Source organism: Marmota flaviventris, chromosome 18 (genome assembly GCF_047511675.1).
Source record: "Marmota flaviventris isolate mMarFla1 chromosome 18, mMarFla1.hap1, whole genome shotgun sequence".
Classification (NCBI taxonomy): domain Eukaryota; kingdom Metazoa; phylum Chordata; class Mammalia; order Rodentia; family Sciuridae; genus Marmota; species Marmota flaviventris.
The window spans coordinates 14,134,611-14,159,456 of NC_092515.1; the positions used below are offsets into that span (position 1 = coordinate 14,134,611).

Sequence of the window (24,846 nt, forward strand, 5' to 3'; positions counted from 1 at the left end):
TAATAAAAAAAAAAAAAGAAAGGAAGGAAGGAAGGATTCCTAGATACTGGAAATATTCAATTTTTTTGACCTGGAAATTTTTACTTTGTAATAGATCATTCAGCTTGTACATTTATATTTCATTCATTTTTCTGCATATGCATAATACTGCACAAATTTTGAAAAAAAAATAATGTCCAAGTGAAGCTAAATAATTTTTTTTAAGTTACAAGAAGGGATTATGGGGGTTGTGACTCAGTGGCAGAGTGCTCGCTTAGCATACGTGAGGCACTGGGTTCGATCCTCAGCACCACATAAAAAAATAAAGATTTTTTTTTAAAGAAGGGAGTATTATTATAAAGTTTTAATAATTAATTGAATTGATATGAGTGAAAATAGATGAATAAATGGAAAAGAATAAACAATCCTAACAAAGACACCAAACCAGAATATCTTAGTGTATAACAGAGGTGGGTGGCATTGGCTTCTCGGGAGGCTGAGACAGGAGGATAACAAGTTTGAGGACAGCCTGGAAAACTTAGACTCTGTCTCAAAATAAAATTAATAAAAAGGGGCTGGGAATGTAGCTTAGTGGTAGAGCAATTGCTTAGAATGTGCAAAGCCCTGATTTCAATCCGAAGAACAAAAGAGAGAGAGAGAGAGAATATAACAATCACTAGGTAACAGCTTAGAAGCATCCTAAGATAGAAACTTAGGAACGCTTACAGAAAACGATCTTGTAAGACTCTTCTTATAAACATTGAACTAGTAGAAATGTAAAAACTTGGGCCCCACCCTTGCACATTCTGCGGTTTCAGATGCGTTAGCAGTGCTGGCCAGTAGATGGTATGTGAAGTCTCTGGGCGCCGGGCTACTACGCATGCGCAGGGCTGCTAGGTGACAGAGCGTCTACGCTTGCGCACACGGCTGTGCACACAGCGTTTCCCCGTGCGCATTGCGCTCATGTACGCGCCCTCGCGTGCACACCCGTAGTCGCACTGCCCCGTTATTCCAGTTTTTTGGGAGCCACCGAGCTATCCCTGCGATCCGAGATGTCCCAGCTGCCCGCAGACAGCAAAGTCCCGCAGACGGACGCAGCTAGTGGTGACATCGGCGTCCCACAGGCGGAGGTAGGCGGCGGGAGGCGGGAGCCGACCCCGGCGCCGGCTGCGGAGGTCCGGGAGGGCCCGGTGGCGGCAGCCCGGGAGGTCCCGGTAGCGGCGGCCCGGGAAGGCCCGGTGGCGGCCGCCAGGGGAGGCCGAATGGCAGCGGCCAGGGAAGGCCGGATGGCGGAGGCCAGAGGAGGCCCTGTGGCGGCGGCCCGGGGAGGCCCGGCGGCCCGAGAAGGCGCGATGGCGGGGGCATCCAGGGATGCCCGGATGGCGGAGGTCGCCCGATTGTTGGGGGAGCCGCTGGAGGAGGAGAGTCCGGAGCCCAGGCCCAGGTCCAGGGCCAGCAACGCCGGGGGCCTGGCCGCGTTGCCCTATCTCCGCCTCCGCCACCCGCTTAGCGTTTTAGGAATTAATTACCAGCAGTTCCTCCGCCACTACCTGGAAAATTATCCGATCGCTCCGGGCAGAATACAGGAGCTGGAGGAGCGCCGCCGGCGGTTCGTGGAAGCCTGCCGAGCCCGGGAAGCCGCGTTTGACGCCGAGTATCAGCGCAATCCTCAGCGGGTGGATTTCGATATTTTAACATTTACCATAGCCCTGACTGCATCCGAAGTGATCAATCCTCTGATAGAAGAACTTGGTTGTGATAAGTTTATCAATAGAGAATAGTTAAGTGATGCAGCGACCTCCCAGAGAACCTCTGCGTTCAAGACAGTCAACCCAATCCTGCAACTTGATTTTAAAAAGTCAAAACGTACGGAGAACAAGGCAGTGCACACAGTTGGGAAGAAAAGGAAGCTGATCGTGATAAAAAGCATCAGAAAAGAAATAGAAGAAATGTCCACAGCATCGTAATACTTCTGTGATGTTCTTTGAGTTTGTGATTGATCCAGATTCTTTTCCCTGTGTTATGAAATATGTCTGTCAACATGGCTTCATTCAAAAATAAAAGGTGGTTTTATGAAGTTGAGACTTGAAGGGAAATTGCCAGTACTAGAGCCCATGATGAAGAAAGAAATTATCAGATAGCCATGAGAAGAATAAAGAATTACAGTTGTTCTTAGGACTGGAATGCTATGGAAAGAACTTGACATTGTCAGAATATGTGCTCCTTTCATGTTCGATTCAACAGAAGTTTTTAGTGTAAGACTGCGTTTGTGTTTTTCCTGAGGTATTTCAGATGGCAAGCAAAGTAAATATTGTATATATTAAGTGATAAAGTGTGTTTTCAAAAATACCAAATTTCTGGATTTTTTTCTTTCAGTTGTTCATCCTCATTTAAAGTTTTTCAGTGTCATTAGTCATAAGCCCCAAGAATATAAAATAGAAAAAGCTTTCCATCCTTGTCTCCCTTCTTTATGCCCTAGTTTCATTGTGTATACACAAGCAAACAAATTTTTGGTTTCTTCACGAAAGTTGGCATATTGTATTTACTGGTTTATGCGAATCTTGAAGATCCTTCCAAACCACTATATCTCCTCTTTCCTAGGACCACATTTCTTTCCAGTCTGTGGTTATGTGTAATTAACCAGAAATGTACTGATGGACATTTAGATTGTTTCCCATCATTTTCTTCTGGCAAAAAAAAAAAAAAAAAGTTACTGTAGTAGTTATCTTGAATGCATATCATGTGGCATGTATGCAAATACAGTATTGCTTTGATTCTAAATGCACTTTTCGTGTTTTAACATCTCAAATCAGGGTACTTTTACCTTTGATAGTGTGGTAGAGCATGTCTGCCTTAGGTTTTCCTAAAGCTAATGGTCGATGTCTATCTTATAACCAGTAACTTCTTAGATACTTTGTAAAGTATACTATCTATAGGATGCATTTCCAGAAGTGAAAGTTCTGGGTCAAAGATATTCCATTTGAAATTTGATAGCTATTGCTAAGTTGCCTTCCACACATGTATCACTGTTCTCCCACAGAATATCCCCTTAATGCTTAGCCTACAGTAGACCATCCAATGTGTGGATCTTACCAATCCGATAGTTGAAAAAATGGTGTATCAGCTCTATTTTGCCTTTTATTATAAGTGAAGTTAAATTTAAGAATCATATATATTCCCTTTTCTGTGAACTCTTTATTGTATCCTTTGTCTGTTTCTCTCCTGAATAATTTTGTCATTCCTTTTTTGATTCTAGTATATGTATTGGTGACATGAGGCATGGTAATAGTTTGTGATGTGCATTATGAACTTTTTCTTCCAGTTGTCATTTGTCTTTGGCTTTTCTGAAAACCTTTTGAGTGTGGAGATTTTCTTGTTCATTTCCTGTTTAACCTTAAAAACTTACAGGATTTTGAATCCCAATGTTCTCTTGGTGTGTGTGTGTGTGTATTTGTGCGCGCACACACACGATTTCGTTGTTCTTGTTTGAATCAATTTGTAATCTATTCTGGGGAAGGATTTTTTTTTTTAAATGGCCACCTGGTTAATCAGATACTAAATAATATGTTATTTCCCCTCTAATTTTGTTTTAAGATGCCTTTTCATGTATCAAACTGCATTTTAGATTTTCTAACTAGTTCTAAATCTTAATACCGAAACCCCTTAGTATACTTCCTTTTCATAGTGTTTCTGGCTGGTTTTGTATATTATATGTATTACTACATTAATCTCAAAATTAGCTTCCCTGATTTAAAACAACAACAACAACAAAAAAAAAAACCTATTAGTAATGTTACACTCAATTAACCCAGAGGTAACTGCTGTCTTTTTAAGATACTGAAACTTTGAATCCAATGATTCGTTTTTTAAAAAGCATTCCTTTGTATCCTTTAGCAGACTATTAATGTTTATCCTTAAATTAATGACCCTAAAGGTGATCTTTCACAGGTCTAGTCATTTATTCCTAGACACTTTCTCTTTTATAAAAATATAATGAAAATGTTGTCACTTTCTATTTTTTCTTTTTTTTTTTTGTACTGGGGATTTAACCCAGGGTGCTTTACCACTGAGTCATATCCCCAAACCCTTTTTATTTTTATTTTGAGACAGTGTCTCCCTAAGTTGTTTAGGGCCTCACTAAGTTGCTGAGGCTGGCCTCGAACCTAAATCCTCCTGTCTCAGCCTCTTGATTTACTGGGATTACAGGCATGTACCACAGCATCTTGATGAAAATAATTGATTTTTGCACATTTATTTGATAGCCTGTTAGTGTACTAAATTCTTTTACATTTATAATAGTTTTTAAAAAATTTTTTTTTAGGGCTGGGGATGTGGCTCAAGCGGTAGCGCGCTTGCCTGGCATGCGTGCGGCCCAGGTTCGATCCTCAGCACCACATACAAACAAAGATGTTGTGTCCGCCGAGAACTAAAAAATAAATATTAAAAAATTCTCTCTCTCTCTCTCTCTCTTAAAAAAAATTTTTTAAAAAATTTTAGTTGTAGATGGATATAATACCTTTATTTATTTATTCATTTTTTTATGTGGTGCTGAGGATCAAACCAGGGCCTCACATGTGCTAGACAAGTGCTCTACCACTGAGCTACAACCCCAGACCCTTATAATAGTTTTTAAAATAATTCTCTTTAAGTTGCAGAATCAGTCATATGCAAATAGTTCTAGTTTTGTTTCTTACATTTTTTAACACCTCTGACTTCTTTATTAATTCCTGGTTCATACCTTCTAATATAAAGTAATGGTGGATGACGGTGAAGCATCTTTATTGTGATTTTGTGAAAATTCCTTATTATACATCTATTCTTATTTGTGTGTTTTTATCAAGAGTGATATTGAATTTTGTGAAAGGCCTTTTCAGAAACTAGGAAGGTGATCCTAGAATTATTTTCAAGTTCACCACCATTATGAAATAGTTGGTGATAAAGCATGATCTTTACATTCTTCAGATTTACTAATTAACCTTTTTTATTCTTTTCATGTGCTATTGGATCACTTTTGTCTTTTTTAAAGAATATTTGCAATTCATGTCCATAAGTGAGATAGATGTAATGTTTTCTTGTGCTGTATTTATCCCTTTTAGGTATGATGTGATCATTACATTATATAAATAACTTGAAAGTTTTCTTCCTTTCTAAGTTCTGAAACACTTAAAAATCCTTTGAAACTATTTTTCTATGATTTGGAAGAAAATTTGCCTTTGAAGCTCTCTGGGCTGGGGCTTAGAGTGCTGAAGGGTAATAGTTCTTTCCCAGTTTTCTCTGCCACCCCTATGGTACCCGCAGTAGGTTTCTAAGTACTTTGGGGAAAAAAAAAAAAACAAAAAACATGGGAATTAGAAGATAGCATTTTTCCTGATTGCATGTCTTTCTTTATATTTACTGGCAACATGGGAGTTTTGGAACTTAGAAAAATGGTATACAATTTATAAGTACACATGAAACTCTAAAATAGTCTTCATAAAGTTTGGTTTTAGCATACCACTTTCTTCTCTGAAATGATGGGTACATCAAGATCTAAACAGTCTCCCTGGAGTCCAAAAACCAACCTGGAGTTTCTACTTATTGGGTTCCAGAGCGGGGGAAAAAAAATGGAAGGCTATTTTTTTTTTCTGAGGGTTTTTCTAGAATTTGGCCTGAGACGGAAGTTACAGGTTTCTGCCCTTGACAGAAGTTGAACTTGTTGCCCAAACAGTAAGAATTGTGATAACAGATTTCCACAGCTCTGAGCATTTTTCCAAGGCCCACTGACTCCACATCTCCACATTGTGACCTTTTCTGACAAAAGGGCAGTGTCCTAGCTGTAGGGTTGGCCTCTCCAGAGGATAAGAGAGCAGAATTGGAGGTCAGAGGGAAAGTATTAAGAGCCTCACTTCTGGTGTCCAATTGATTGGGCTCAGATTCTGGCTGTGACATTATCTGTGTGACCCTAAGCATATTACTTGGTACTCTGTACATCTTAAGTTCAAAACTTCAACATTCTTAGACACAATGAAAGTTTATCAAGTTTTGGGATCTGGGTCAGGGACACACATGAAGCTAGAGTTCCTGGACCAACACACATCCTTAGAATAGGTAAGTACATATTGTCTAATATAAAGTGAATTCAGTTTCCCTATGAAAAAATAAACAAATCACCTCATTACTCAGTTCCCAGCTGAGCTGATCAAGAAACTCCCACAGAAGTCTGAGCAAGGGAAGGGCTTCAAATGAGTGGGCACCAAACAACTTTCCCTGGGTTGAATGTGAATAGGATTGTGGGAAAGGATCTATTATATTTAGGGATTGAAAGGAAGACCCAGGAAAGGAAATTCCCAGAAAGAAAAGAAAATGCTTGAAATCTTAGGAAAAAAGAAAGGGAGAACAGTTCTCTGCCTGCTAATGAAAATGACTAAATGGTTCCTATTTCCTCCTGTTTCCAAGATCTGCCCTTTCCTATTCTGCAAGGAAAGGAGGACAAAAATCCCTCCATTTCTCCTGCAAGGGACAAGTCACCTGGGACCAAAAGGAGCAAACACCAGGTGAGAATTCATTTCCTCCTCAAGTTAAAAGACCCTTTGTGATATAATGAGAAACCTGTGTGGTTTTTGTCACTGGTTCCTGGCTGGATGCCAGAAAGACCAAGCCTTCATTAAAGCTTTGAACTTTCAGCCCAGCCCCCAATCTCCCAGGGAAGAGGGGCTAGAGATTCAGTTAATCACCAATTGCAAATGAGTTAATCATGCTGGACGGGACTTCCCAAAGTGGGCATGGAAGCCCTGTGCATCCCTCACCCCCACACCTTAACCCTGTGCATCTCTTCCATTTAACTATTCTGAGTGGTGTCCTTTATAGGAAACTGTAATACAGGTTGAGTATCCTGTATTAGTCTGTTTTCATTACTATAATGAAATGCCTGAGGCAGGATAATGTTTGTTTATTTGTTTGTTTATTTCTGGGTACTGGGAATTGAACCCCCAAGTGCACTTTACCACTAAGCTACATCCCCAGCCTCCTCCTTTTTTTTTTTGGATACAGGGCCTTACCAAGCTGCTGAGGAATCTTCCTGCCTCAGCCTCCCAAGTTGCTGGGATTATGGGTAAAAGCCACCACACCTAGCTGAGGCAGGATAATTTTATAAAGAAAAGGTTTATTTAACTCACAGTTTGGGAGGTTCAAGGGCATGGTGCTGTCATGACTCAGCTCTGATGAGTGCCCTCTGGCTGCATTACATCATGGAGGATGGCAGTGGGAGGAAGCTGTCCCATGACCAGACACGAAGCAAAAGAGTAGCTAGGGTTCTGCAGTCTCTTCTGAGGGCACACCTCTGAGCCACAACCCCAGCCCTGCAATCTACTTTTAATGAAGTATTCATAATGAGGGCACACCCCTAGTTGATCAAAGGGCCTCCCACTATGCCCCACCTCTGAGAAGTTCCAACACCTCAACACATTTCTTTATCCATTCATCCATTGATGGACACACCTAGGTTGGTGCCCTCAGTTCCACATCCTGCCCACTCAAGAGTTTTGTTTGTTAAGCTGCAGAAGCAGTGACATTATCAGCATTAGCTTGTTTGCTTTTATAAGCAGCATCCCAAGGACCAGTTGTCCCCATGTACTTCCAAGAAAGTAACTTTCTACAGAAGCCTGCAGGAGAGAACACCAATGTCCTTTAAGATAGTATGTATCTGGACTTTCTGGCCCAGGCTTGCTTTCATTGTTACTTTAACATGGATAGCTCTTGGGAAACAGAAAGGAGGCATTTACTATTTTAAAATGATATTATTCTCTATTTAAAAACCAAGTTTTTCTCCTGATAGCACTTCTGCCACTAAATGTATTTTTGTACATTAATTCTCCAACACCACTGGGTGTCTTACAAGTCAATTCTCACACTGTCTGCAGTTAATGAAGCCCCGCCCCCAATCCCACAATACTGCCCTGTTATCAGATGCAAGTCTCAAATGGGATGCTCAAGCTACCCACATTTCTGCTCAGCAAACTACAAATTTGGGGTTTCCCATCATCCCTCTCAGGGTTGATAATTCACTGGAATGACTGTCCCACTTTTCTTTAAGGTTGATACATGCCTTATAGACCTTTGTTAGAAATTTGGCTTTTATTCTGAGTGAAATGAGTTAAGAGGGAGCTATCTGACCTTTAAAATAATCATTATGCTCAGAGGTAGAGCACTCGCCTAGCACATGTGAGGCCCTGGGTTCAATCCTCAGTGCCACATATAAGTAAATAAGTAAGTAAATAAATAAATAAAGGTGTTGTGTTCAACTACAACTAAAAGATAAATATTAAAAAAAAAAATTAGATTGCAGCTGAGCATGTTGGTACATGCCTGTAATCCCAGCGGCTCCAGAGGCTGAGGCAGGAGGATCTCAAGTTCAAAGCCAACCTCAGCAACTTAGCAGGGCCCTGAGCAACTCAGTGAGCCCCTGTCTCTAAATAAAATACTAAAAAGAGCTGAGGATGTGGCTCAGTGGTTAAGCACCTCTGGGTTCAATCTCAGGTACCCCCCCAAAAAAAAATTAGATTGCAGACAGCAGTGTAGGAGGCTACTATAAAAATCTAGGGAAGAGATGATGGAATTGCTAAATTTCAGAATTGAGTGAAAATAAACATGTAATATTTTTCCACCCTGGTTCATGGCTGCCTTGAATTCTATCCATTGACTCCTTGGGGCTCACGAACTCTTAGTTGAGAAGCTCTGATATACCAGGCCGGTTGCGCACACCTGTAATCCCAGCGCTTGAAATGGCTGAGGCAGGAGGATTGCGAGTTAAAAGGCAGCCTCAGCAATTTAGTGAGGCCTTAAGCACCTCAGTGAAATGATGTCTCTAAATCAAATACAAAGTAGGGATGGGCATGTGGCTCAGTGGTCGAGTGCCCCTGAGTTCAATCCCAACACACACACACACACACACAAAAAAAAAAAAAAAAAAAAAAAAAAGCTGGAGATCTAGCTCAATGTTTAAGTGTCTGTGGTTTTAATCCCCAGTGCCAAAAAACAAAAACAAAGTATGGTGTTTTATGCCTGGTACCTAGTGACTGGTTAAACAGTGAGAACAGTGGTAATATTAGTATGATGTTCATGGGAAGAGTGTTGGAAAAAAACAAACTGTGACTCGATTTCTCCTACTGTACCCTAACAACACAGATCAGTTCTGTGGCCTCAAAAGATTAGGGGATTTCTCTCCAACAGCAAGCAAGCAGTCAGTACTGTAGTGAACACCAGCTGGGTGTCCTCTGTAATGGAAAGACTCTTACTCTACTTCCAAACCTAAGCCAATTCACAGGCCCAGAAATCTTGATTGAGTAGGAGATCAGGTCCCCTTGAGGAAAGACCTTGCACTGTTGCCAAGGTATACCCCATAAAACTTCATCTAAATCTTTACCACTGGGACCCATGATCATTTACTAGAGTGACAGTGCATTTGGGGAAAAGGAAATACCTAGACCTTTTGATAATTCTAGATACTGGCTCTGAATTGATGCTAATATGGAGGAACCACTCAAAGTGGAGACTTATGATAGTCAGGTGATAGATGGAGTCTTAGCAAAGGTTCAAATCACAATAGGACCAGCTGATCAAATATAGGCATTTTCTCAGTGTCTGAATATATAATTGGAATATAAACACTTGGCAAATGGAAGATTCTCTACATTGGCTGCTGATGCACACATTAGGGTGGGAAGGGCCAATTGGAAACCCCTAGAACTTTCACTCCCCTCCAATATAGTGAGCGAAAGAAAAACTACATCCCTGTAAGAATTTTGGGGACTAATGCCACCATCAAAGACTTCAAAGAAGCATAGGTGTGGTACCTGACACATCCCCATTTAACTCAACCTGTGTAGAAGAAAGAATGGATCTGGAAGAATGACTGCATAATCATAAACTTGATCAGATGGTGATTCCAACTGGAGCTCTTATCCCAGCTATACCTTTACTGGACATGGCATCATTTTTTTAAAATATTTTTTTTAGTTGTAGATGGACACAATCAATATCTTTATTTATTTATTTTTTATTTGGTGCTGAGGATCAAATCCAGTGCCTCATGCATGCCAGGCAAATGCTCAACCACTGAGCTCCAACCCTAGTCCTGGTATCATCATTATTATTTTATTACTTCGGGGGTACCATGGTTGAACTCAGGGGTGCTTTACCACTGAATCCCATTTTATTTTGAGACAGCATCTCACTAAGTTACTTAGGGTCCTCACTAAGTTGCTGAAGCTGGCCACAAACTTTCAATCCTCCTGCCTCAGCCTCCCAAATCACTGGGATTTCAGGCATGCACCACCATACCAGCAACCTCCTACTTTTTAAAGGTCATCAAGGAAGTCTCTAATTACATAGGCTAAGAATCACAAGTGGCATCCCATCACTTTTGCCATAATTGATCTCACATGTACTCTTCTGTGTTTTTTGAGATGATGATCAGGTAGGTGCTGTCAAATGAAGTAGCATGGGAGAGGCTCAGGAAAACAGTTTATTACACTCACAGGTCCTAGAAAGACAAGAGTCACTGCGTGGTGACAAGGAGGTCTCATGAAAGAAGTGCAGAGGGAGCCTGATCCACCAAGCAGGAGGGAAGCAGAGAACCGGATGACCTGTGGGCAAGAGCCTTTACTGGGAGCCAGGGTGGACCACACAAGAAAATGAGCAAGGGATTTCATGGGTACCTTTGATTGTTATTAGGTCATAGCCAGGGAAATACGAAGGGGAACGTGTGGCAGGAACCAAGGTTATTACACTGGTGCTCCTGGTCACCTGGTGGGATGCTCATGGTGTTGGTAGAGACCTTGACGCAGCAGAAACATATGAATACATACACAAAAAAGGTATGAATTTTAGGAGTCAAAGTCATTGGGGGTCACCTGAAAGTCTGTCTACATAAACAGCACCAGCCTAACAATGAACCTAGAGGTTCATTTTTCAGAGTAGACAAAAAGGAGGCGCCTATGAGGCAGGAGACCAATTCTCAAGAGGAGGTTCCCGAAAGCAACAGAAGGATTGCTTCAAATTTGCAGAATTAAAATCTGCAGAGTTCAATTAAGATGGGACCTGGAAAAGGATCTTATTCCTCAATATTCACATGAGTGTTGAACTTGTAATTTAAAATACAGCAGGAAGCTACTGCCGTAATAGCATCCAGGATCGCTGGGGGCGCTCGGGAGATTGTTCACTCTACGCACGCGCACACCGCCACTCACGCATGCGCATGACCCTCAAATAGCGTTCGTCGACCGTTACCGTTGTGTGTGTGTGTGTGTGTGTGTGTGTGTGTGTGTGTGTGTGTGTGTGTGTGTGTGTGTGTGTGTGTAAACGCTCTGGCGTTGGTGGAGTGGGTTCAGCGGTACGAGATGTCCGAGATGAACCCAATGAATGGCGTCAGCCACGTCTTACAGGCTGGCGTAGGCGGCAGGAGTCGGGCTCGGGAGGCCCAGGAAGGGCCAGTGGCCGGAGCCGCCCAGCCCATGGCGCGGGTGCTCGGCCCGGTTCACAGGCGCGACCCGGGCCTCGCCCCAGGCCCGATGTCAGTGCCAAACCTTCCAGGGCAGCTTGGCCTTTTAGGAGTTAATCAGCAGCAGCTCTTCCACCAATACCTGGACAGGTGCCCCCTGGTCCCAGTCAGACTGCTCCGAGCTATCGAGGAACGCCGCAGGCTGTTTGTGGAAGGCTGCAAGGCCAGGGAGGCGGCCTTCGATGCGAATCCCCCTCCGCTGGACTCCGAGGCCGTAGCTTTTACTCTAGCCCTGACTTCCTCGCAAGCTGGCAGTCCTCTGGCCGACTGAGCTGGCTGTGACTGATAAGAGGTGGTGAGGAAGGGAGGTGCCTCCCGGAGCACAGGCACAGGCCGTGCCCGTGCAGTCAGTGGTTAGGAAGCAATGCAGCCACCGCGGACAGGCGCAGCACTCGGAAGAACTCGAAAGGCACTTGAGAAGCATGGAGCTGGCTTCCAGAGAGGTTCTGGAGCCTCTGACTTACCACCTGGTGACTGTGGAGCGATCCCTGTCTGCATTTGTGGAAACTCAAGATTACTTCATCAGAAAGAGTGGTTTTGCAAACAAAATCTAAGAAAAATGGCAAGTTATAGAATCCATAGAAATTAACCAAGATGACAAAAGAATTTAAGCAGATACAGTTAGGGAATCTTTAGTCATGAGGCTTGGAAGGCTATTGAAAGAACTTGGGAATTTCAGAATTTGTGGTCATCTGTCAGCCTTCAGATCTTAATTTTGTGTCTTTTGAAATACTTTAGATGAATAGTAAATATTCAGATGCAAAAAAAAAACACGTATTCATTGTGAGATTAACATATTTTCAAGACCATGCAAAATTGGGGTAGGTTTGGGAATAGATTTGCTTTTGTTAATGTTTAAACTGTTTTTATTCTAGTATGTGTATCTATTTACAAGACTCAAAAAAAGTATCAAGAGATATGTTGTGAGAAGTTAGCCCGATCAACCTCTAGACAGGATAATTGAAAACTATTCCTAATAGGTTATCAGTGGTTTAGGTTTTTTGGTTTTGGTTGGTTGGTTTTATTTTTTGTTTGTTTTTTAACTTATGCCTTCAACAATTTCCTACCATATACACAAATTAATATCAATCTAGATATTCTGCTTGTTTCCCTTTTAAAAATCAAGGTAGAATATGACAAGGTAGCATATTATTACATGCCTCTATCAGCATCTTGATTTTTTATCCACTTATGTTGGAGATATTTTTTCTTTATTTTTTAAGCAACTATAATGTAAGGCTGTATCTCAATCTAGTGAACTAATCTTTTGGACATCTTGGTTGTTTCCAAAATGTTTTGATATTTTCTGCGTATTTCTATGTGTTTACTTGTTTTTCCATAGAGTAGACTTCTGTAAGTGGAAGCTCTTGATTCAAGGGCATATGCTTTGGGAATTTTAACAAGTACTACCAGAGCCCCTCCTTGGGGCTCTCCCAGTTTACCTTCCCTTCAGCTGGTGATGACTGTGATTACTGGTGATTACTCCACAGCCTGGCCATTCAGATCTGGCTTTGGGAGAATCTGACAGTGAAAAAATCATTCCTCTCTGTCTTTTCAATTTGCATTTCTCTAGCTGTGAGGGCAGATATGTGGTCTCAGTGTGTAAGAGCCATTTGTTGCTTCTCTGTGAACTCTGTCCATATGTTTACTCATTTTTTATGCCTTGCAAGACTATTTGTTTATCAGTCACTAAAGAAATTAGCCCCTTGTGGTATGAGATGGAAATACATTTTCTCTGTTTTAATTGCTTTTGATCCTTTTTCCATGCATAAAACTGTTTTAATGTACCTAGATATATTCAGTTTTTCTTCTAGAAAAGGGGCTTCTAGAGCTTGAGTTATAGTTAGAAAGGCTTTGCCACTCCTGGATTATGAAGGAATACTTTGGTTTTTCGTTTTGTTTGTTTCTGTTGTTGCTTTTGGTACTGGGGATTGAACTCAGGGGTCCTTTACCACAGAGGTGTTTCCCCAGCCTCCTTTTTATATTTAATTTAGAGACAGGGTCTTGCCAAGTTGCTTAGGGCCTCCCTAAATTGCTGAGGCTGGCTTTGAACTTGTAGTCCTCTTGCCTCAGTCTCCCAAGCTGCTGGGACTACAGTCGTTTGCCACTGTGCCCTGCAGGATACTTTGGTTTTAAATGTTAACATTAAAATTGTTTGGAATGTTTTAGGTTCTAGGAGTGCTATTCCACCCTCATTGCACTTCTTTTCCAAAGTTTTTCTGGCTATCATGGAACTTGAGGATCAACTTGACTTCTAGATTTTACAAAAGCTGATGCTATTTATATTTGGGTTACATTCAATTTATATACTTTAATGTGAAAATTAATGTCTTTCTCTCCACTAACGTGGTAAGTGTTCATTTGTTCATGTACTTTTCATGTCCCAAGATTTGTTTTTAATGTTTCCTTTTATAGGTCTTGCCCATTTTTTTTTAAGTATATCCCAAGATTGGTGGTTGGTTTATAGCTATTGTGAATGAAGTTTTGCCATTTCTAAACTGAATGCTGCTGATTTTTTTCTTCATTTATTTTGTGGTGCTCTATTAAACTTTATGTGTTCTTATTGTTTATATTTTTCTTTGTTATACAGTCATATCTTTAACAGGGTAATAGTTTCATCTCATCCTTTCTAATTTTTTTTTTTTTAATATTTATTTTTTAGTTTTCGGCAGACACAACATTTTTGTTCGTATGTGGTGCTGAGGATCGAACCTGGGCCGCCTGCATGCCAGGAGAGCGCGCTACCACTTGAGCCACATCCCCAGCCCCATCCTTTCTAATTTTTAATAATCATTATTCCTTTCTGTTGTAGACTTGCTTTGGCTAGAAGCTCCAACTCAGTATAAATAAAAGTAGGTGAGAAGGTACCCTGTCTTTTTCCTGGCTTTAATGTGTAGTGCTGGCTTTTGGATTGAAATGAATATATTGTATCCTGTTAAGGAAACGTACACTTATTCCTATCTATTGTTTCTTTTCCCCTCAAAATGTGTAGGAATTTTGTTAAAGGTCAGTTCTGTATTTTTAGATTTCTCCCATGATTTTATATTACATGTTCAGTTTTGGTTTGCATGTTTTCTAGTGGTGGTCTTTGCATTTGGAATGAAGCTCACTTGGATATGATACATTATTCCTTAGTATGATACTGGATTCTGCCTGTCAACGCTTTAAAATTTCACATTAGAATTCAAAGTGAAATTGGTTTATAGTTTATCAACCTTTTCAGTGTTTAGATCAATGTTATATTCATTTCTTATAAAGAAGATCAAGTGCTGGGGTTATAGCTCAGCAGTAGAGTGCTCACCTAGCATGTGAGAGGCCCTGGGTTCAATCCTCAAGCACCACATAAAAATAAATAAATAAAAGTATTGTGTTCAACTACAACTAAAAAATAAATGTTTGTTGTTTTTTTTTTAAAAAAAAAAGAATATCAAGTGCTTGCCTACCATGTGTGAGACACTGGGTTTGATCCTGAGAACCACATAAAAAATAAATAGATAAAATAAAGAGTATTATGTCCATTTACAACTAAAAAAATATTTTAAGAATATCAAAGTATTTTGGGCCATCTTTTTCCTGATAAATAGAAAGCTACATCATCTAGTTTTTAAAGTTAGAATTAATGTAGTTTGGGGCTGGAGAGATAGTAGCTCAGTTTGTAAAGTGCTTGTCTCACATGCCCAAGGCCCTAGGTTTAACCCCTAGCACCACACACAAAAAAAGAATTAATGTAGTCTTTTTAAACTTAAATTTATTTTTTAGTTGTAGATAGACACAATACCTTTATTTATTTTTTTAATGTGGTGCTGAGAATCAAATCCAGTGTCTCACATGTGCTAGGCAAGTGCTCTACCACTCAGCTACAGCCCCAGCCCCAGAATTAATGTAGTTTTTAAAGTTTTACATAATTTACTTAAAAAAAAACAGGCAGGGTAATCTTAGTTCATTGATATTTTTCCTTTTCTTCTAAGGTCAGGAGAGTGCTCACCTGTGTGTTACTATTTCTCCACTGACCCAGAGTCTAACATTTTCTGATTTATTTTGCCTGTCTTTTGAAACATGCCTCTCTTTCCATCTTTTGGTGTGGAAGGACATTACTGAATCAAGAATATTGTGCAGTGCCTGAAATCTATAAACTGTATAATACTTTACCACATTTTTTTCTATAAATCAGTTTCAATCTTCAGCATCATTGTTGCTTCTCTAACACTGGTATGAAATAATTGGAAGCCAAATTGTGTTTGCAGAACCTATGTCCTGTAATATTTTCCTTGGCTGGATTTCCTCCCTGGAGGAGACTTGCAAACAGGCCTAAGGAAATAAGCACTTGCTTCACTGCAAAAAGAATGAGAACTCACGTTAAAATAATATGTACTTGAGCTGGTGTGGTGGTGCATACCTATAATCCCAGCAACTCGGGAGGCTGAGACAGGAGGATCTCAAGTTCAAAGCCAGCCTCAGCAACTGCAAGGCGCTAAGTAACTCAGTGAGACCCTGTCTCTAAATAAAAGGGATGTGGCTCAGTGGTCAAGTGCCCCTGAAAAAAAAAGGGATGTGCCCTGAGTTCAATCCCCAGTACCTAATAATAATAGTAATAATAATAATATGTACCTGTAATTTCTCTGTTCTTTTAACTCATCATCAGTCTGTGGAGGGTTTTCCCAATTTTTGTACTCTTTTCAAAGCCCAGCTATTAGCTGTTTTAAACCTCTTGTTTTCTATTTTATTAATTTCTGCCCTTTATCATTACTTGCCTTTCTTTTTTTGGTCTATTTTTTTGGGTTTATTTTTAATTTTTTAACTTCTTGAATTATATTTTCAGTTCATCAATTTTCACCATTATTTTCTATCACAACCATTTAAGCAAGATAATAAAATTCCTTCTAAGTACTATTTTGGTTGAGTTCCACAAATTTAAGTACATATTATTTGTCTTATTTAGTTGAAAATATATCCCAATTGTGATGCTAGGGATTGAACCCAGGACCTCGCAGAGACAGAGTCTCACTAAGTTGCCCATGATGGCCTCAAACTTGTGACCCTCCCATGTCAGGTTTCCAAGTAGCTAGGAGTGTGCCACCATGTCCACCTAGAAATGTATTCTTTTTTTTAATATTTATTTTTTAGTTGTAGTTGGACACAATACCTTTATTTTATTTATTTTTATGTGGTGCTGAGGATCGAACCCAGGGCTTTGCATGTACTAGGCGAGCACTCTACCGCTGAGCCACAATCCCAGCCCCTAGAAATATTCTTTAATCCCTAAATATATTCAGGTTTCTATGTTCCTCTTTTTTTATTTTTTAGTTGTTGATAGACCTTTATTTTATTTATTTATACGCAGTACTGAGAATTGAACCCAGTGCCTCATACATGCCAGGCAAGTGCACTACCGCTAAGCCCCAGCCTAGGCCCCTCTATAATCCTTTTTTATTATTAACTTAAGTACATAGTGGTCAGAAAACATGGTTCAAGCTGGGTGCGGAGGTGCACACCTGTAATCCCGGTGCTCAGGAGGCTGAGACATGAAGATCACAAGTTCAAAGCCAGCCTCAGCAACAGCCAGGTGCTAAGCAACTCAGTGAGATGCTGTCTCTAAATAAAATACAAAAAAAAAAAAGGGCTGGGGATGTGGCTCAGTGGTTGAGTGCCCCTGAGTTCAATCCCTGGTACCCGCCCCCAAGAAAATGTGGTTCAGATGATAAAAATTATGCTTTATGACACAATACATTGTCAATTTTTGTAAATATTTATATTCTCTAATTGCAATTATATGCATTTGTCCATCAGGTCAAGTAATTTGTGTCAGTCAGACCTTCTACATTCTGAAATTTGTCAGTTTGAACTGTCTCTAACTCAGTTGTGTTTGTCAATTTCTTGTAGTTTCCTCAACTTTTGCTCAATGCATTTTGAAGCTGTTATTAAGTACACATGGCTTAGAGTTGTATCATCCTCTTGGCGAATTAAAATATCATTCTGTAGTTTCTATCTTTATATCTGCAATGGAATTCAGTTAGTATCAGACTCCAAGGCTTTCAGGATTTGGTCCTCCACAAGACTGCCCTCAATAAACATTAGCCACAGTTTAGGAGTTCTCCCCAGTCCCCATGCTCCTGAGCAACAGTTTACAAATTTTAGGGTTCCACTACTCTCTCAGATTTGAAAATATGCTAAAATGTCTCTCTATACTATAGAAGTCTATGTTTATTGTTACAGTTTTAGTATAGGAAAAATAAATCAAGTGCAAATCAGGACCAAGCAGAAGAGGAGACACATGGGGGAAGGTCTGGGAGGGCTCCCGAACACAGAAGTTCCCTGTCCTTTCGTGGTGTAGTCAGGACATAGCAATCTTCTGGCCGTCTTGTCCAGAGAAGCTACCTGAGCCTCAGTGTCCACAGTTTTTATTGGGGCTTCGCTTTGAAGGTGTTATTGAGTCAGTCATTGTTCAAGTGGTTGAATTCAATCTCCAGCTCCCCAACACTCACAGAAGGTGAGGATGATACCATGTGGCTCAAAGCCCAACGCTCTAATCACGTGGTTGGTCTAGATTTATGTGTATCAATGTGGTTAGATCTGAAGATTTCAGTGAATGGAAAGGATATTGTAGAGTGATGTTTGGTATGCTATCACTAATTAAGATGAAAACATTGTGTTCATGGGTGTGGACAGTTATACAAAGCAACTAGAATTTGTGGTAGGGGTGCCTCAGGGTTAAGGGCGTTTGTGAATCGAGACTTCAAGGTAGTATCACTGGCTATTACATACATGGGCAGTACTGGGTGGTAGAATGTATGTACTTCTTACGTATTTTGTATTTTATTAAAAAATCTTTAAAAACAAAAGGATACATGTGGTTATAAAGAAGGAAAAATCAAATTATAAGCTTTTAAGTACCAGATACATTTTTAAATTACTGAATTTTTGGGCTGGTGGCTCATGGCTCAGTAGTAAAGCATTTGCCTAGCACATTCAAGGCCCTGGGCTCAGTCACCAGCATAAATAAGTAAATAGAAAAGCATAAATAAGTAAATAGAAAAGCACTAAAGTTTGGGGGGCAAGTCACACATTCTATAGAAACATGATTAATAAGATTGGGACTAATGCTGTCCATGGTCTTCCTGAGCTATTTTCTGTCCCTTTATGGGTTTTTTTTTTTTTTTTTTGGTACTGGGGATTGAACTCAGGGACACTCGACCACCAAGCCACATCCCCAGCCCTTTCTTGTATTTTATTTAAGAGACAGGGTCTCACTGAGCTGCTTAGTGCCTTGCTTTTGCTGAGGATGGCTTCGAACTCATGATCTTCCTACCTCAGCCTCCCGAGCTGCTGGGATTACAGGCATGTGCCACCACACCCAGCTGTCCCTTCATGTTTTTAAAAAGACCTTGTTTTAGCCAGGTAATCCCAGTAACTCAGAAGGCTGAGGTAGTAGTATCACCTGTAAGGACTTAGCAAGACCCTCTCTCAAAACATAAAAAAAAATGGGCTGGGGATGTGGCTCAGTGGTAAAATGCCCCTGGTTTCAATCCCCAATACAATAAAAAGGGAGGAAGGAAAAAAATTAAGAAAAAGAAGTCCTCTTTTTGGATGCATATAGACCAGGCTCAAAATGAGACAAGATAATCTCATGACATGTTGTGTCCCAACATCATATGAGTGACATCTTCCACATCCCATTTCTGGGCATGAGTGTGCAAATGTGTGTGTATGAATGTTTGTATGCCCCTTTTTTTCTGGAAATTTATGGGGTGTAGACACTGGGGCCTCAGAAGTATGCACATCTATGTGCTGTTATTTTTTTAGGTTTAGTTTGCAGTTCTCCACAGGTCTTTGAGAACAGAGATGCCTCCTGTTATGAGTCTGTTTTTGGTACATTTCCATGTGTCCAACTTAGCTTTTCTGCCCCAAGTCTGTATCTTTCACTAGGTCTGGGAAGGTATATTGGTACATCTTGTTTCTGGGTAATTATATCTCCGAATCTTTGCATTCTTGGTGTGTCTCTGTGTGCATCCTGGCTGCTGCTGCCTACCATTTGTTAAAACCGTATGGTTAGAGAGGCATTTCTTCCGTAATGAGCCAAATACTGCCATGGTTTAGGTAAGGGTCCCCGAAAGGCTCTTAATATTAAAGGCTTGATCTGCAGCCCCTGTTGCTATTAGGAGGTGGCGGAGTCTTTGAAAGGTGGGGCATAGTGGGAGGAAGTTAGGTCCTTGGGGGCATGTGAGGAACTGCCACATAGGAAACGAGCGCCCCTTGGCTTTGAGTGATAAGAATATGGAGCTGTGGCAAGCCAGCCCTGGGCTGTGTGTGTGTGTGTGTGTGTGAACTATGGGCATTGAGCGCACAAAGTGGACTGAACCCACGTTGCCCCTCTGTTTGGGAGGCCTCACTCTGGTCTTTTTACTTGCTCTGCCATGACCCCCACACAGCTCATGAGATGGGCATGGCCTCCCTAGATGTCAATCAGCTGACATCAGACATCACAAAGCTAGACTCCACCCCCTGAAACCTGACCCCTTGCTTCATTTGAATGGCTTCTCCCCAATAAAAGGGTTAAACATGGGTCCTGAAATGGCAGGCCTAGGCCTGTCTGCCTCACTACCACCGTTGCCAGTCTTCCTGACACTGGCCACGTGTCCACCAAGCACAACCTGCTCCTTTACCACAGGTCCTATGTCATGGTATGTTGTGTGTGAGGCAATCATCTTTTTAGGTGATTTCCTATCAACTGGAACTTTGTTGCTGCAAATGACAAACCCATCTCCAGGGACCCTAAGCAAGGAAACTGGAGTCACTGAAGGTGTATTCCAGAACTGGATTTGACAGCTCCAGAATTCTCTGTTCTTCCTTTTCCATCTTGACTGCTATCTGTGAGTATTGTACCAATTTGTCTCTTTTTTCAGATGACAGTTGTCCATTCAAAAGAATAGGTGGCTTTAGGCTGCTCCCCAGGCATTTCCTGGGACACCTGGTCACAATTTCTATGACCCCCTTAAGGAATCGCACAGTTCACCCCGAGACCAAAGGATGGACCAGGGAGCAAGGTGTACAGTGACCATGGGATGAGGATTCTAGTCTTGAGCATCTTCCTTGAAGATTAACTTTGAGGTCCACCAAAGTCTACCCTGAAAAGAGTCTGATGTGTCTGGATAGAAGATCTAATCTACACAGCATGAGTCACCTGACTCGTTCCTTTACATTCAATGAAACTGATTGAACAAGTGTTTATATATTGAGCACCAACTCTATTTCAGCATGCTTCTAGATTCCTGTAAATAGTTTTATATAGTTTCTATCATTTAAAAAAAAAAACCGTAGCACTTACTTAGGGTAACAAAATAGCCAATTAGAAAAGTATTACTAGGAAATAAATGCTAAGGGTGTGGGAAAGAAAAAAAGAGCTGGGCATAGTGGCACATACCTGTAATCCCAGTAACTCAGAAGGCTGAAGTAGCAACTTTGCAAGATCCTTTCTCAAAAAAAATAAAGTCTCAGGCTGGAGATATAGCTCAGTTGGCAGAGTGCTTGCCACACTGCACAAGGCCCTGGGTCCAATCCTCAATACCATATAAAAATTAAAAAATAAAGTCTCAGTGGTAAAGCACCCCTGGGTTCAATTCCTGGTACAAAAGGAAAAAAATTTTTCAAGGACTCCATTTTCATGGCCCTGAACACTTTAGACAGCTAAGAGCCATCTGACCTCTGCCTTACCAGGCAAAATAAAAATTGAAGCTGAGACTCAACTCACTCTCTTCCCCTCAAACCAACCCCTCCTGATGGGGTACAAGTGGTCAGCCCAGGACTGTGGCCAGGAAGATGTAAAACTCCATCCTTCCTCCAGGTCCCACAGAAGTGAGGCCAGGGTCTGGTGGTGGCCGTCGCCTCCTCCATCCTCCCTCAACCTGGGATAGAGCTCTGGCCTCTGGGTGCCCTACATCCCACCTCCCCACTGCCGTGGCCTTTCCCTTTGTAGCAGCTTTATCTGGGTCAGCTTGTGAGGAAGAAACCCCAGCCCAGGCAGCATGGGTACCCAAAAGGGCTGTGGCATTTAGCTGTTTTTTTTTTTTTTTAACTTTTTTTTTTTCAAGGCAAGCACTATACCAACTGAGCTATATCCCTAACCCCTTTTTAAAAACTTATTAAGGAAAATCTCCAGCATACACAAAAGTGGAAAGGATTTTACCATCCTCAAAATGCTACACATTGTCTGATATTTGATTCAAAACAATAGCTAGGGAGTGATGGGCACCTGGGAGCTTGCTTTCTTTTTTTTTTTAATCTTTTAGTTGTCAATTTACCTTTATTTATTTATATTCAGTGCTGAGAATCGAACCCAGTGCCTCACACATGCTAGGCAAGTGCTCTGCCACTGAGCCCCAGCCCCCCCCACACACACTCACACGTGAGCTTTCTATAGTCTACAGCCATGTGTCACATAGCTTGGAGACAGGCTACAACTTCCACGGTGGCCTTGAAAGCTTATAAAGAGCTGAGAAATCCTATCACTTAGTGAATGCATAGCTGAGAAGGAGCCAAAAGAAAAGGGAACTCTAAGAGAAAAGAAAAATCACACTGAAGGGTTTAGCAGAAACTTGGCCAACCTCAACAAGAGCCTTCACAAAATCAAAACCAGGGCTGGGGCTGGGGCTCAGTGGTAGAGCGCTTGCCTAGCATGTGTGGGGCACTGGGTAATGTCCCTGGTGGAAGGCACACAGCAGGGTGCTAGGTGGTCAAGTTGGAAAAATCTGACTCCCACATCTGTGCACTTGACTTCCTGGTGAGCCCACAAGGCCAGGTGCAGAGGAGGGGGCCCATAAATGTCCAGTGAATGCACAAATGCCCTACCCAGCTCCCAAAATCCTGCCCAGTTCTAAGATTTGTGGGTTAGAAAGTGGGTCCTGGAGTGCAGTTTGGAATGCATCAGGTTTGAGACTCTCCACAATCCCTGTCTCATCTCAAACCCTAAAAATGCCAATAAGATGGAAGGTTTTCCAAGTATATCTTGAACAAGGCCCTGGGAAATGAAGTCACAGAAGAATCTGGCCTCAGCAGCATGAGAAGCTGAGTCTAGACTGCCGGGAGCACCGGCTGGCCTTTATTCCAAGCCATCCTCTCCCCCAACCCCACACCAGGGCTCAGGACTTGGGAGATGCTAGGAACACGCAGTGGGCTCCTTCCACGGACCTCAGACGTGGGTTCAGGGACAACAGACACAGACCAGAGCACAGGGAGGCACACTTTGTATGTATTTCCCTCTCCCTTCCCCAACCTCACCCCACCCCAGCCACCATCAGAGCAGGACCCGACTTGACAACATTTCAGCCCTTCTCATCATCCTGCTGAGGCTCCTGAGAGAAGAAGAGAGGAAAAACTGAAAATAGGAACATATAACTCCATTAAAATAATGGTGTTTATATAGGGCTTCCTGTGGAAAGTGCTTTCCATGTATTCCAGTGTCCACTCTAGTCCTGCTATTTTTCAAATTCATCAAGCACACTCCTACCACAGGGCCTTTGTACTTGCTGTTCCCACTGCCTAGAATACATTTCCTGAGATGCCCACATGGTCCAGATACCTTCTTAATGAGTCTTCTAAGAAGAAGAGAAGGGGTATGGAAACTGGAACTTACTAGGGAATGATACTGGCCAGATTATATCCTTATTCTGTGCAGGTGTGAATATATAACAATGGATCCCACCACTAAGTACAACTATGACCATAAAAAATGGGAAAAATTAAAAATAAAATGCCTACTATTCTCTGCATCCTTTCCAGTAGCTGTCTTCCCCACTAGCATGGGGATTGGTATCCGTTTTGTTCACTGCTTTATCTCCAGAGCCTAGGACAGTGTCCAGCACATCCTAGGTACACAGCAAATACTGGGTGAGCAGAAATAAATTCAATCAGGGAAAGACTATTGGAATTTCTGTTTATAATTATAGAGAAGGAAGCTGAAATAGAGGGGAGGGCAGGGGATATAGCTCAGTTGGTAGAGCCCTTGCCTCGCATGCACTAGGCCCTGGGTTCAAACCCCAGCACCAGCTCCACTCCAGTTCCAAAAATGAGTACTTGACTCAAGAGAGCACCCCTGAGCCCCCTCCCATTGACTCAGGGATGGACATGTGACCTAAACCAGCCCAATGGGAAGCTTTGTAGGATTTAAGCCACTAGGAAATGAAACCTGCCTGAAAATAAAGCCAGCCTGGTTTAAAAAAAAAATGCAGAAGCCAGAGTCAGGAGGAGTCAGGTTCCCAGGGGTAATCTTTGGGTACCTAGATCCCACTCTGTGCCTGAAGCCAACAAAATTATACCCTAGGGCTGGGATTGTGGCTCAGTGGTAGAGTGCTTGCCTAGCACACGCGGGGCCCTGGGTTCAATCCTCAGCACCACAGAAAAATAAATAAATAAAACAAGGGTATTGTGTCTGACTACAACTAAAAAAACAAATATTAAAAATATATATATATATATATATATATATATATATATATATATATATATATATATCCTAACCCTTTATTCCTATTGCCAATGTTTTTGCTTCCCCTACAGCCAGCTTGAGATGGGTTTTCTCTTGCAATCAGAACAGTTCTGATCTAACAACAACAGAAGCTGTCACTTATGGAAGGAGGTCTTTGGTAAATCTTTCACCCAATTTCAGCCTGGTGTGGCTGGTGGACCCAGGATTTGAGCCTAATCTCTGTGACCTTGGAAACTGCATGTATAATCACCACTACATTCTGCATCATATTGGTAGGTGTGAGAAACAGACCTCTCACCTGCCTCCCCGGGCCCCACATGGCAGAAAAAAAAAAAAAGAACAAGAACCTACCAAGCCAGCTAGGTGACACATGCCTGTAACCCCAGAGGCTCAGGAGGCTGAGGCAGGAGGATTGCAAATTCAAAGCCTCAGCAAAAGAGAGGTGCTAAGCAACTCAGTGAGACCCTGCCGTAAATAAACTACATAAAAGGGCTGGGGATGTGGCTCAGTGGTTGAGTGCCCCTGGGTTCAATCCTCAGTACCTCCCCACTCCCACACAAAAAAAGAACCTACCAAGAGCCCTGCACATAGTAAACTTTTTAAAGCCTGTTTATAATTGTTTAAAAATAGCCATTATGGGTCTGGGGCTGTAGCTCAGTGGTAAAGTGCTTGCCTGGCAAGTGCGAGACTCTGGGTTCAATCCTCAGCACCACATAAAAATAAATAGAGGTGTCCATCTACAACTAAAAATGTTTTTTTAAAAAAATAGCAATTAGGGTGGTTGGGGATGTGGCTCAAGTGGTAGCGCACTCGTCTGGCATGTGCGGGGAACTATGTTCAATCCTCAGCACCA

At 41.6% G+C, this 24,846-nt stretch overlaps 2 protein-coding genes across 2 annotated transcripts; both read left to right on the forward strand.

The window, feature by feature from the left end:
- Nucleotides 1-887: 887 nt before the first annotated feature.
- On the forward strand, nt 888-3,402 carry Eid2 (EP300 interacting inhibitor of differentiation 2). Its single transcript, XM_027941503.2, has one exon. It carries the CDS (start codon nt 1,032-1,034, stop codon nt 1,758-1,760), a length of 729 nt encoding a protein of 242 aa, XP_027797304.2. The 5' UTR covers nt 888-1,031; the 3' UTR covers nt 1,761-3,402.
- Nucleotides 3,403-11,203: 7,801 nt separating this feature from the next.
- Nucleotides 11,204-14,582, forward strand: Eid2b (EP300 interacting inhibitor of differentiation 2B). The gene is made up of 2 exons (XM_071604566.1): nt 11,204-12,077; nt 14,178-14,582. Exon 1 carries the CDS (start codon nt 11,355-11,357, stop codon nt 11,784-11,786), a length of 432 nt encoding a protein of 143 aa, XP_071460667.1. The 5' UTR covers nt 11,204-11,354; the 3' UTR covers nt 11,787-12,077; nt 14,178-14,582.
- Nucleotides 14,583-24,846: the final 10,264 nt, after the last annotated feature.

Bases quoted from the DNA above. Each gene is read 5' to 3' on its own strand.
- Eid2 (XM_027941503.2), top strand. From the start codon at position 1,032: ATGTCCCAGCTGCCCGCAGACAGCAAAGTCCCGCAGACGGACGCAGCT.
- Eid2b (XM_071604566.1), top strand. From the start codon at position 11,355: ATGTCCGAGATGAACCCAATGAATGGCGTCAGCCACGTCTTACAGGCT.